This window comes from Telmatherina bonti, assembly GCF_933228915.1.
Source record: "Telmatherina bonti genome assembly, chromosome: 2".
Lineage (NCBI taxonomy): Eukaryota > Metazoa > Chordata > Actinopteri > Atheriniformes > Telmatherinidae > Telmatherina > Telmatherina bonti.
In genome coordinates this window covers 32,758,461-32,773,084 of record NC_136620.1, presented here as the reverse complement: position 1 = coordinate 32,773,084, position 14,624 = coordinate 32,758,461, and the positions used below count along the sequence as shown (strand labels likewise).

Sequence of the window (14,624 nt, the reverse complement as noted above, 5' to 3'; positions counted from 1 at the left end):
TACAATCCACTTCTTAATTGGCTGGAAGATCAGACGGTCCCCATGAAATGCTAGAACAAGCAAACCCACTCTGGGTGTACCACCCAACATGGCTATAAATCGTCACACACTGTGAGTTTTTCTTTGTTTGGACATTCATGGTATGGCAAAATGCTGCAAACTACAAACACTGGCTGGAAAAAAGTGAGCCTTCATGATATTTTACTTTTTACAGACTACACCTTAACTCAGAATTATATGTTAAAGTTTCCTCTTTTGTCTTTGTTTTTTCACCTCTTTCCTTGAGTAAGGTCATTACGGTCATCAACTGCTGGATCAAGAAGGGTTAAAACACATTCAGCCAAGCTGCCATGTGATTAATGAGCAGGTCGAGACTGGATGTGCTCCTCAAGACGTTTTAACAGATTTATGTGTCGGAGGCAACTAGATACTTTCTGCTTCTATTTCGTAACAATAAAGCACATTTACGGTTATAATGGAGGTTCACTGCACTTTTTGACATACACTTATCTACATGTTGACACTGTCTGAGAAGTGCTAGCTCTCTGCCTAGCTGTCAGTCATATATCTGAATCTACTAAATGTATAAGTATATACTGCAAATTCATCATGAAACCATTGATTTCAGTACAGATTATATATATATATATATATATATATATATATATATATATATATATATATATATATATATATATATATATATATATATATATATCATCAAAAGCAGGTAAACAACGATTAAATGTTGTGGATTTGTCACTGAACGACTGCCACAACTGACTAAACATTGACCATATAACAAAAACAGGATGGGTTCCCCTCATGCTAAACAAAAAAATCGTTTAATGTACAAAAAATCTGATGAAATAACTCCATCTGCTTCATCCCTGGCTGCTTATTCAAAGGTATGATTTCAATTGTCATTCAAGAAGCGTACATAAATGTGCTTCAGCCTTGCCAGATGGCAGTAAATGTGTCAAATTATTCGCTAGCTGCTGGAATGATGAGCAGCGCATAGCGTGATGGTAACAGCTGATGCAAATAGCTCACATTTTCTGCTTCACCAAATCCGCGTACAGGATGGAGGTCCAAGCTTTCCTCTTGTGGCATCTCTTTATTTAGAGCTAAAAATTGGGCTAATGAAGTGGCATGCCTCTAAAAGAGAGATGCATGCCAGAGACCTCTACCTCAAAACACCCACTGAACTTTTCCAGCCTCTTCTTGTGAAATGATTTAAGACCAGTGGAAAATCTTGGTTTCTAATACAAAGGATTCCTATAACCCATATAAGCACATCCATCTGTTATCAGGAGCCAGTGGTATTTGGAATGCATCATACGGACAAAAGGAAAAAGTTTACCTTGTAAATGATGGACTTGGCATTAAGAAAAAACAGCTCAATGGTGGCATTGTCCTTTAGGTAGGAGATACTCTCAATGTAGAACCTGCAAACAGAAGAAAAATCCTCAATACTGCTGGAACTTCAGAACCAGCTGGAAGATATGACGATCTTCAGCCTAATGACGAGGATCTATATGTTTTATTGCCTATGCAAGAAAGAGCGTCACAGGACTAACTTCAGTTTTTGGAAATAACACAGCATGTAATAACTAAAATGGCCAGAAGGGGGCAGACCAATACCAAAGATCGACCCCTGCAGACCAAACATCCTTTCACTCCCCTTTACACCAAAATCTCGCTTACACTTTGCTGCCTGGCAGTGATCCGTTACTAGTTTGTTAGTGTGTGCACATTCCACAATCTGAATATGCAGACACCTGCGCACACATACACACACAGACTCTGAATGTGCGCATCATGCACTTCACACAATTGTCTGCATCTGTGCATCATCAGCAGAGTGTAGTGATTACGCACCCACATCCAGTACAAAAACACACACATAGAGACACAGTCAGTTACATACTGGAAAGAGAAGCACAGTAACCCAGTTCTGGCAGAGCTGTGAGCAGGGAGCTAACATAATAATGCCGTCTAAATTTAGCTCATGAATTCATGCGGAGCCAGAGGGGAGCTAAGACGGTGTACTGGGAGGCTACACATTGTTAGCCCCTCCTATGGAGGCACACATCAAAACCATTCTATAAGCTCTCACATGCCTATTTACATGTTCTCTCATCAAACTCCTTATCTGCATACATTTTTATATTCCCTCATGATCACAATCAATCAATCAATCAAATTTTATTTATAAAGCGCTTTACAACAACCTTAGTTGTTGTAAAGCGCGTCAGAAAACATCTAAATATGACTTTTTAAGTGTCTCCAAATGTGTATTAGTGTGATCTAAGCACATGTCCCTATAAGTACATGTCAATGAGTGTGTTCATTTGTATGAGTGGGTATAGGTATTGAGTGATAAGGACCGTTGGCAGATCGATACTGGAGGGTTTAAATCGCGTTACCCAGTGAGCTGCAAGAGAGAATGAGAGGAGTCTTGTCAATATTCAGTGTGAACATTTAATTAAAGCCACAGTGTTGATGAGACATACACACACTGCCAGCACAGCAGCAAGCATGCAAAAAGACACTCTCTGAATCAGCAGAACGGGTGGTGGTGGGGGCATCTGTCTAACATTTATTAGGAACACACACATCTAACAAATGCCACAAGAGAATGCCATAATATGATGTGCAGGCACCTGCGCAGGAACAAACACATACCTGGCTTTCGAAACAATATGATGAGACTGATAATAGATTCAAGTCTGACATTTACGCTCTTTGTTGTTCAGCTCTCATTCAGAATCTGCATATGCAAACATATGTGTGAAAACATGGGTAGAATGTGTTTGAGAAGGGATTCACATTTGGAGAGGTGAAGATTAGAGAGACTGGCCTGAGCTGTCTGAAAAAATGGAGATGTGACCTCAAAACAGTGTTTAAGTTCATAGTGCCACCAGCAGCAGCTCAAAAATCCATTAGTCTATGTAAATACGTAAAAGGAGACCCTCACCCTGCACCCAGCCTAGTTCTCTGCCACCGAAGGCACACACAGCTGTTTCATGCAATTTTATGATTGATTTGAGAGGCAGACGGGGATGTCAGTCAGCGGTTATCAATGCGATCTGCACATTGTGACAACATCACTGTTATATTGTGCAGTGATGCTGTTGTTCACTAAACGGAATCTGCATTGGGACTTTATTCATACAACACGACTTCGGTAAACAACCGCCTCATTGTGTTATGACTGGAGGCATTAATGTCACCCTGGAAATGACTACTTGGTGACATTGTTTACTGGAGTTAAATGTGCGTCATACAAGTATGTACGTTTCTAACTCTAATACTCAGCTCTTCGGGGGTGATACATGACATCACTGAGATATATTGTGTATAAGAACACAGAACAAAGGTGGACACAAACAAAAATTTGAGTTTCCCTTTGCATGTTTTCTCTGAGATGCGTGTGCGTGTCTGTGTGAGACAAAGTGTTTGTATTTGGAGCAAAGGGAAGATATGGACTGCTGCATTTGTTTCCCTTCACATTTACTTTTCAGGAAAGATAAAAAAAAAACCTAAACAAACATGCACACTTTGAATTGTTGTCACATGCAATTCAATTTCTATGTGAGTCATTATTGTATTATATAAGAGTGGGACCACTGTATGAGCATAACACAGACTAATAAAAGGGTAAAGAATTGAAGCATTATTTTATAAGCCTGTCAGAGCAGGTTAAAGAAATGCTTGCATCCAACTGAGAAGATGAGTATGATATTATAAACAACAAAGACAGCACTTGGAAAATGGATGCCTCATGACGCATTGTGTCATGTACCAGGATATTTTCTGAACCGTTTAGTGTTACATTTGAATAAGTAAGCCTTAGAAACCTTAGACAAATGTGTCAGTAGTGACAAAACAGAAAACGAGGCTTCTCCCTCTATAGGAAGGCTTTTTACTGTCTTGTTTTGAGTGCTCTGGCATTCTGTGGACACCAGGAGGCCATTTGCAAGGGATTTGCATGCAGTGCATACTGATGAGGTTTAAGAGGCTCATGATTGGCTGAGAGACCCCGTGGCGGGAGCTAAACACAGGGGTCAAAGCTATTTCATAATTAATCTTACTAATCTCTTCTTATTACCGCATGAATGCGCCGTATGTGCGGACACAAGCACATGCAGACACGCTGAATCATTCCTTCCTTTTCGTGTAAGTATTCAAACACCATTCAGACAGTGATGTGTGTGTGTGTGTGTGTGTGTGTGTGTGTGTGTGTGTGTGTGTGTGTGTGTGTGTGTGTGTGTGTGTGTGTGTGTGTGTGAAATGATTGGGAGGCGTTAGAGAAACACTCACCTGACACAGAAGTAGAGAACAATGGGCCCAGACTTCTTGGGGAATTCATGCTCTAATACCCTGCGGTCCAGCTGCAGCCAACTAAAATGTCCCCTGATAAGGTAAAACAAGTTGTCAGTGTAATTATTTAGGGATGTCTGAATACACACAAGTTTATCATGACCTTGATTTAGTTTTTTTTAATCCTTTCTCCCTCTCTGAACCCCACTGGGAGAAAAGCTGCACTGACAGCATATCACCCCTGTAACCCTGCACGGTCTGAGCAACTGAGCAACATCTCCATCTTCCCTTTCTTTCTTCCGCTCTCTCCAGGAACATGTAACAAATCTACACATCATAGATTTCTTCCTGGGGGAGGATGGCGGGGGGGGGGGGGGGGGGGGGAATGCAAAGCAGACCTTGCTGGACTGACATTGTGCCACAGCCGAGGAAATGCCAAAGAGCAGAGTTCAGTTTGCTTCATATCAAAGGGTGCGTTTGATCAAATAAACAAATGGACAGAGGCAGAGAGGCCACTGCACTGTTTGCCTGTATGTAAATCACCGGCATGTCTGCATGACCACCACGCCATGGTGCTTTGTCTTTCTAGGTCACAAAACACGATACAAGCTATTTGAATGTCACTTTTGCATTTCAAGCACAGAGCTTGTAACAAGCTTTCTGGCAGACACATGATCTTTGCAATCCCACAGTGAACCAAAGATCATTTTAAGCCCTTTTTGAGAGGAAGCGTATTTACATCTGCAGACTAAAACATGGTTTTATTTGTATTTGAAAGAGAAGAAAACAGTTTATCAGATATGTAGTAAAAATATGACTTTTATCCCTCTATTAAGTCTTTTTTTTAAACTAAAAAAAGCATACAACAACAGTTATTTATAAAGTTGTGCTTTTGAGGCTTACAGCTAACTTATTCTGTTCTACTACTGCTTTTGCTTTTTACAGCAGTTTTTTCATTTAAAAGGGAAATCAATACCAAATCACATATGCTTCAGTGAAACACTAGCTAAGTGTAAACAAAGTGGCAACAAAAAACATGGAACCCTATCAGTTCCAAGGTAATCCAATTAAATGCAGCACTGTTTTTTTTTTTATTTCCTATTCCTTGCAATTAATCAGACAAATTGATTTCAGACAAACAAGAAGATTTACTGTTTTCCAAAATCAAAATAGCATGACCATAATCACATGCGCTCAACTATTCTCTTCTTATTGCTCTCTGCAGCACAACTTGCTGCACCTGAACTTTGATTCTTACTTTGTCTGTCATCCTCTTACATTACTTAAAACACACATGTTGATCTGGCCACAGAACAGAACCAGTGTCTGTGTTCCTGTTGCATTAGAAGGAGATTGTATGTCTGTTGCCATGATGCTATGGACTATGTCAGAAAACATTTGAGACATTCTGCTCCTTCTAACTTTCCCAGTGGGTGGTCATCTTACATTCAAACATTGCTGATATCACATCACAGACCGTGTCTTGATGATTCGGTCGGAAGATGATGCCGTTATAAAATCAAGATTTTATAGCAGCAAAGCTGAAGTGTTTGAAATTTTTAAAAATTACAAGCATACTGTATTTATATAGACTGATTACACTGTTTTTACAACAGGATGCAAAGACTTAAGAACTTGTGTTATGTGCCTCGAAGTATCTCAGTCTTGTTGAGCGATTACATACGGAGCTGTCCACACTCTGAACACTACCAGGTATATACATGCATTATGTAAGCCTGATTTTGATCTAACTAGCACAATAATATGAAGAATTGCTGAGTGTTATAGGTCTACACTGATACACAATATGAATTGGGGTTTCAAGTTGGATTAAAATTTACTTACGTTTCATCTGTGTATGCAATTCCAAAGTATTCCTTTTCCTTGAGGTTGAAGTGAGAGGCCACAAGGTCCAGCAAGTCCTTAGCCATCAGTTTGGGCTGCAGAGAGGCAGATACATAATGCTGGTTAAGGATATTCTTGTATATTTATTAGTTAAATCCCGCCTTGTGTGTACCAATTTATCATTGAATAGACTAACTGGAACAAGTATTTGTAATGAAGTTTCATGCAAATGTATTATATCATATGGATTTACTGCAATGACTAAGCATTTCTTAAAACACCAGGGAAAAGACCAAAAGAAGAAGAAAGTTGAGATAAAAGAAAGAGAGAGAGAGAGAGAAGGAGATCAAGAAAGATGGATGGAGTTTGTGGATGTTGCTGACAGCGCAGGTACCCAGCCCTCCCCTTCCCCTTTCCTCCACTCTCCTTTCTGACCCACACCTTCCTTGCAGAGTCATGGCTCTGGGCTGACTCCACGTACTGCAGACAGGGCTTCAGCTAGCACAACAACTTCCCAAGCTCACAAATGCAGTGAAATATTGTCCACGCAGTATGTGATGAGGCTAATCATTCATCACAACACCCGGAGAGGACAGCTCATCTTAAAGCTGAGCAAAAGGCCAGCGACTGCTGCCGTATGCTGCTGGTGCGTCACATCCTGAGCGACAGTACGCTCCACACTGAGGTTAACCATGGGTGTGTCTCGCTGCCTACAATTACACACACAAACATCTGCATGCACATTTGTGCATGCAAAGCTCACTGATAACATGTTTACAGAAAGAACGCAAGCATTGTAGTTCATGCAGAAGAGGCGGACACAGATTATATAATCAAATACAGATGGTCAAACAACGCAGGTACAGTAAAGTGGCACAGCGTGCATGCCACTTGCAATGGCTTCCTACTGTCATGTGCTATCTACTCACTGCACAGCTGAATTCAGTGGCAGAAGCTACGAAGAACTATTTAGTGGGAAGGCGCGATTTTGTACAGACTAGGCACACACACACACACACACACACACACACACACACACACTCATACATCCTCACTGACCTAGATCCCATATGAGCAGCATGCATAAAGTTATCTGCTGCATACAAAGGCTCTCGACTGACGCGAAAGGATGCTGAATGCTTGAGGTGAAGTTAACATATAGGACAACTGGGCCTTCTACAAGCAGGTAAATGGCGAAAGAGAAAATGACAAAAAGACTGGATGCTTTAGCTGGATGAAAAATTTCTCGTTCCTTTAATGTGAATCTAGCACAAGACTCTGTCATGGATGGAAAACAGACACCCACATAGCAACATAAAGCAATGTTGGTATTATACTGAAAGGAAACTTTCAAATGCATCAAAGCATAAATCTGTACGTTATGTATACAGATTATTAAAGGAAATGCTGACTGCTGAGTTTAAGTCCTGGTCTGTGTGACTCAACAGAAATTTGTGCTCCTGTCTGCAGCTGGAATAGCACCGTTATGACTCCAAAAATAGGAGAGCTTGAACTTACAAAATCAACAGCACTCCCTTTGAAGTGCTCAGCACATTGCAGATGTGGAAATTTTAGGTCTTAAGACGAGGCTATCTTTATGGTATTAGCTGTAATTCATGTTTTGGTTCGGTTTAAGAAACATACAGCAGTGGTCTCTCATTACCACAGTCAACTGCCATGGCAACAATACCAATTAAACAAGATCAATGCCGCCACAAGGTAGCAGGCAGCGAGGAGGGGGACCCGGCTGCATGGGCACACAGAGAAAACAGTTGGAAAGATGATATGAAGATGAAATAAGCTCCTGCTTAAACATCAGGAGTGCATGACTCAAGATGAAAATGAACACAGAAAGGGCTCCGGAAGGTCAAACTGAACTTCCTGCTTCCACATTGTGAAGAATACCAAGTAAACTACAGAATCAAACTGACTGAGTTGAAGATGACTGAGCTCAGTTTCCTCTTCCAGTGACGATCCCCGCCCTTTCCACAAACATGCACGACAGCCCTCTTGTGCAATTTCTCATGCCAGATGTGTAATAATGTTTTGGACGATTATACATGGCAGGCAATATACAAAGCGACAAGACACACAATAACAGAGACACCAATATCTCCCGACAGCACGCCGACACATCGGACAAACACACACACTTAGAAACCATCTATTAGACAGCGCAGCTCTCTGCTAGCTTAGACAGCATTACTCCTAATAGACATTTAGCCAGTGCCTCCTCAGCAGCACAGGTAATTAACAGAGTCAGAATTACAGGGGAGTGCATGTGAGAAGCAGACACACTAAAGCTTACCAAGTGAAATTCACAACAGCAGCTTACGTGGCTCAGTCTCTGCTTAACAGGCCCCAGCTGCCTTCAAAATCGCTCAAATGTACAAAATAATAACGGATTTATCAGTGACAGAACGCACAGTCCAAGGCTGTATACAGATAAGCATTTCAGCCACATATTCAGCATTGATTTAACTCTCGGTCATTAGTTTGTGAGCCGTTTTTCTAGTACATACTTCTCTGTCAACGGAGCATTGCTCCAGAAACAAACCATGGAGGATGTGCTATATAATGTACGAGGAGGGGGATAAGGTAGAGTGGGGAGGTGAATGACACCTCTGAGACCAAGAAGTCTGGTACAAACGTGTGATGCAACCTCTGCGAACCTCGCTGGCCGTTACAAAAGCAGGACGGCAGCTGCTACGGGACCTGTGAGGGACTTTGACTACATCTAAATATTTCAGACAACTACTAACTTAGCTTATGAGTTATGATATGAACACCCTATCAAGAATACTCCCCTCCCTCCTTTTTTATGCAAGTAAATGCAGAACATAGTTCAGCATAGAAAAAAACAAAACAAAAAAACTTAGAATAACTCTGTAATTCTCTACGGTCAGAGAAGAAACTCAGTGACCTACAGAACATCCGGCCAACAGAGAAAGGTAGAAAAAAAGAGACCCATCTGTGTCCTGATTTATGAGACAAGTGATTGTTAATAACATCCACATTTCTGGCCTTTTTCTCATCCCTTTTGTTCCGCGAGTGCAATTGTTAAAAATATCATTTAGTGTTTCATTGAGTAAAACGGCTTTAATAATTCATGATGCTGTGCCTGCATAAACAATGAATGAGACAAATAAATGAATAGCTTTGTTTTTATATATTATTGTCTTATATTCACATTTAATTGCAGAGAGAGTGAATACAGAGAAGACTGAACGAGATAAAGATGCATCGCAACGACCGAGCAAGGGGAAAAGCTGGTAAACACAAGCAAGCAAATAAATGAGAAAAAAATGGCATATGGGGTGATGAGTGGAAAAGTCTGAGAAACAGAGACAGGAAGTGGGACAGGAGCAGAAACAAGTAGCAATTTGAGAGAGAGAGGATCAGTTCTGGCAGAGTAATCAAATCAGAAAGTCAGCAGACCTATCCTTGGCTCTCCACTTTCTCCTCTCTGTCCCCATCCCTTCAGTGACATCTCCTGTCTCTCCATTCCTCAGCACTCATCTCACTTCCCTGTCTTCCTTTCAACCTCTTGAGTTTCTGCGTCAGTCTTTCTCCTGTTCCAGGGCAATTACTTGCTTTTGTCTTTCTATCTTTCAACAGAAAATGAGTAATGGTTTGACCAAGCAGAGATATGGAAGTTTAATGAATACGGTTCAGTCCAGGCACGCTGTAATACAGCCAAAGGGATGCCATTAACAATATAGTAAAAGTACATATAACCAGGTTTAACTATAGATCAGAGCATAGACCAGTACAGAGCAGCAAGCTTAGAAGGCCTGGGTGCATTCTTATGTGTGTGGAGAGATCAGGTGAGCATCACAAAAGTGCTGCATCACCTACTGCCGACTAAATTTCCCTCTGTCAGCAATAAGACGTTCCTTCTCTCTTGCGTCAAGGAAATGAGAATCTGTAAGGTGAGAAGGTAGAAAGAGAACAAAGAGCCAAAGGGCATGAGGAAGAGATGCTCACCTGGACAAGAAGCTCCAGCTTCCTGTCGTCCAGGAGATGGACCTGACACCGCCTCCCCTCTGTCATCTGAGAAAAGACAGAAAACACAAACAATGCACTTAATATTCTTGTTCATAAATCGACAGGTAAAACATGTCACAGCAACATTAAATAAAGCAGGACATGATTGTTTTCTTGAAAGAAAATTACACAAAACTCCAGCAAACACACATATTGTGGTCCGTAATAAACAGAAAACCATCCCTTCATCAGCCAGAACTGTATTCTGTCATGTACTAATTTGGAGTTTGCATGTGTGTGTGTAGTATTTCAGTGAAGTTTTAGCAGGTTTATCTGAGCTACACACAATAGGCCAACAGAGACGCTGTCGTGCTCTGTCCCTCTTGGACATTTTTAACATTCCTCCTTGAGCAGGAAATCCATTATCCATCAGTACACTAGAAGCCAGCGGGTCAAACAACCAGCTGACAATGTACACTGTAGTCCTCTGTGTTGCTGACACAAGGTTTGACAAACAGAGCAGCATAAACAATACAAAAAAAAAGTGTGTTTGCCAAGTTCAGGTGTAAATAGTGAAGCAGGTGCAATGATGAAAGTATGAGCTGCGGCAGACGAGTTAGAGCAAATATTTGAAGCTATCTCTGCAAGTCTTCAAGGAAATTTGCAACTTTTTTAAAAAATAAAAACAAATCCAATCCCTAAACTTAACCTGCTTGCCTCAGAAGATCTGTTAAAAACTATGCTTGCTTTAATGATGTGAAGAGCAGGATAGCGTCTGTTTTTATCTGCATCCTGCTGGTTTTCAACACATGTGGAGTTTCTCCACAATTTCACAGGAAGCGGGGACCCTGAGGAGCACAAACACCCTCTGGCTCCTCCTACACTTCCCTCACATGTGGGAGATGGGGAGTCTGGGGGTGGAGGACAGTGCATAAGGTAAGAGTTGTTGGAGTAGAAGAAGAAAGAGGAGAAGAGAAATCCTAATTGTCAAATGAGCACTAATGATTCTCTTCACAACAGAAATTTCATAAACACAAGTTTAACCGGTTTGTAAGTCTATATCACCAAACCACCTGAAGCTGCAGCAATTTAATCAGGGTGAGTCCACAACACAGTTAAGAGCCGAACAAAGCATGCACTTTTGTCTCTTTTTTTAATTTCTCACATGACGGTGGCAGAGTGGAAGTGAGATTTAGCAAAGAGATGAAGATACCAGAAGATACCAGGAAAAGAACTGACATATGTATGCCTCAACACACAACCCAGTGTGAACCCCCCCTCCTCCAAATGACTTCTGGTGCCTGCACATTCATCTGTGGCTTCAGTTTGGCCTCCCACTCCCCACTGATCTCCTGTGGTTTAGGTGTTTAGATTGAGTGCACCTGTGCACACAGTCAGTGACATTTACACCCTTATAGATTTACATTTCCCAATGCCGCCTTTTGTTCCAGTCCCCTGTCTTACCTTCCCAAATCAATGTTCATATAGTACACAGAAATATTAGTCACTACCACCAAGCAGTGGTACAAATAGTATTCACCATGAAGCTGCAAATTTAGCTCCTGCAAATATGGGTTTGAACATAAAAAAGGCTATTTTTGGAAGAGATGACAAAACTCTGAATCTGCACTGACTAAACATCTTATCTAGAAAGTACTTAAAACTGCAATGCAGGCACACACACACACACACACACACACACACCACTATGTACACTCTCACTTTCAATCAATTTCAAGCATCTGGGAATACTGCAAACCTTAGTGTCAAGGTAACAAATCACTGCCCTCAGGCTTAAATTAGGGAGTCCAATCTGCCCTGGAATGGATGGTTTTTTTCAGTTTTAGCCATGAAATTCACTTTGGGATCTTGGGCACATGCTACTGAGTGACTACCCATCTGAAACCAAATGTAATAAAGACTCTATAAATAGATAGTTGTCATTAAAGGACTAGATTACAAGTAATTCAACTAAATGTCACGTGAAACAAACAGGAGCCTGAAAACAACACTGAATATATGCAGTGTTGTTGCACTATCATGCAAAAAAAAAAGTGTGTGGCCCATATTGGTTACATTTAAATGCACTTTCTGGAGAAAATCTTGAGCTAAATCGCAACGTTGCTGCACCCTCATCTGTGATCCATGCTGTGCGTTAAAAGCAGGATTTCTAACACATTACTTATCAGGTTGGATATGGCTAACATACTTCCTCAGGCCTGGATCTCTGGTAACAAACACAGAGGGGAGAGAGGTAACACTAAAAACGCAGTGTGAAGCAGCAATGATCAAAATGTTTCATTATTTGGAGCATAAATTCCAGACTGTTGCCGCTGACGCACGGTGCGTATCAGAGAAAACGAGAACATTGATGTTACATAGCAGGCTACCTTGCAAACAAACGTCCCCTGCGAGGTTCCCACGGAGTCACCAGCACCAAAAAGGAAGAGGAAAAAAGCCCAGAATATTAATCCCAAAAAGAAACGAGTCGCGTTCCTGCCACAAAATCATCAAAAAACACCCGTTTTCCTGGCCGGCCTAAAGGAAGGGGCACATCAGCATCCATGTTTGTGACCATTAGTTAACGTTAGTTACAAACGTTGTTGCTGACTCTGTTTTCATTGTATCCTGATGGGGAAAGAAGGAAAAACACAGCAGCGTTGTAGTTGTCTCATATCTTCGCCATTCCAGGTAAAAGAAAAATATGTGTATATATATATATATATATATCTGAACGCTCATTTACGGCGACTGCGCAGCGTCTCCGCAGGCTGGCGTCTCCCTCATCCCTCCTCCAGAGAAATCAGAGCCTCCTCACGCTGCAAGTCCGGCTCCACCAGCCCTCCCTGCTCGCTACCGGCACCGTGCACAGACGGTGAGCGTGGACGTGCGTTTTGCACGAGACCGTACCAACGGTCAGCAGGCGAGGGGGACGACCAGAAAGCACGACGGATGGGTAAACATGTCAGTAATTTTATATATATATCTATATATATAAAGAAATGTTAGTGAGCAATGGTTTTCCATGTCATGCTTCGAAAACACGGGAATAATGGAGGCAAGATGTGGGGGCGGGGAGAGGAGGAGGTGAGGGGGAATTTTCTGCAGCGGCTCACAGCCATGAGAAACTGCAGACCTCTCTCCGTCTGTGGGTGTGTGTGTGCTTACACCCAAACAGACATCTGAGTGCGCAGAGCACACAGTCTGCCGTTCAGACAAGTGATAAATAAAGAGCACTGATCCCAGTCTGCATGTCTGATAAAACACACTTCTTTTAGGGGGTGAAATGTATAATGACTTGTTATTATACAGTTGTGACAGGTTTTCATATCCCTGGGTTATTTACAGTGCACATATTTAGGTGTTTCAGTCTGCGTCCTTGTTACTGAGTCCTTCAGCTTGTTGGTTCCTGTCCACACATAAACAAATGCCTCCTCGCTCTCAGGTTTGTTTGGCTTGAATGAAATTAAGTCAGTTCAGCCGTTGGCCTTTTTTTTTTTTTTCTTTCCATCTTTTGGTATGTCCTAAGTTGGGCACTTGTGTTCATCTTACCTAGCTGGAACAGCAGCCGTTGAAACCACAAGCTGTTAACATAACAGAATCAGTCTGGTTTACGGTACCATAAATAGATACAACTGTGTATGCCAGAGGCATGCCCTACATGAGTATAGGCTACCAACTGTCAATAAAGTATTTGAATGATTCAGCAAATCTTTTTTTCCATAAATATAAAGTCTTTGTGTTATGAAAACAGTGTGAGGCCATCTACAACTTCTAGGATACTTGTGTACTTGTTTGACTTTTCAAATGACTGACTGAATCCATTGCAGCTGTGCCATATCTTAAATACATTAACTTAATCTTCAACACATTCCAGATGAAGATTCCAGATATTAAGCAATATCATGTGGTTAAACTTAATGTTCTTGGCTTGAACTACTTTACTGCCACCAGAGTGTATGCTGCAATCCCAAAATTCAATTTTGGTTGCTAAATGTAGAGGGTCACATGAGAAACGAGGAGTTGTGTCCTTTTCCCTCCTGTTGGATTTTTGTGTTTCTGGATATTTTTGGCCTGTTCCAGACACCGGAAACCTGCCTGTCCAACTTAAACATGTCCAGATGACTCTTTCTTTGGCTTTAATATACACACCCATCCCTCGTTTTCACTCTCCAGTCAAATACATATCTCCTTTTATTGGTTGCTTCCTCGGTTTGCTATCACAAGGACCCTGTAGTGAGAAAGAAGGAGAGAAATAAAGAATGGAACAGAGCAGGCAGTGGGGAAATGGGGTAAGGCTGGACATGACAGAGGAAGAGAGACAAAAAAAAAATGCAGAGGCAAGATCCTGAATAGTTAAACTGCAAGGGTTTATGAATTATTGTTCCTGTTTGAAATGTATATGAGTGGTGAGAGGAGGTGAGGGAGAGGAGACAGAATCACAACCTGGGACAGAGATGAAAAAG

General features: G+C 41.4%; 1 protein-coding gene across 1 annotated transcript in view; it reads right to left on the bottom strand.

Annotated features, from left to right (window-relative positions):
- frmd4a (FERM domain containing 4A) overlaps window positions 1–12,929 on the bottom strand; it is a 34,698-nt gene extending 21,769 nt beyond the window's left edge. Inside the window, exons 1-5 of the mRNA XM_079255259.1 lie at window positions 12,549–12,929; window positions 10,159–10,224; window positions 6,172–6,266; window positions 4,327–4,419; window positions 1,364–1,448 (exon numbers count right to left, since the gene is read on the bottom strand). Of these exons, the coding sequence (XP_079111385.1) occupies window positions 1,364–1,448; window positions 4,327–4,419; window positions 6,172–6,266; window positions 10,159–10,224 (339 nt within the window). The 5' untranslated portion in view covers window positions 12,549–12,929. The remainder of the gene's footprint in view (window positions 1–1,363; window positions 1,449–4,326; window positions 4,420–6,171; window positions 6,267–10,158; window positions 10,225–12,548) is intronic.
- Between the last annotated feature and the right edge of the window lie 1,695 nt (window positions 12,930–14,624).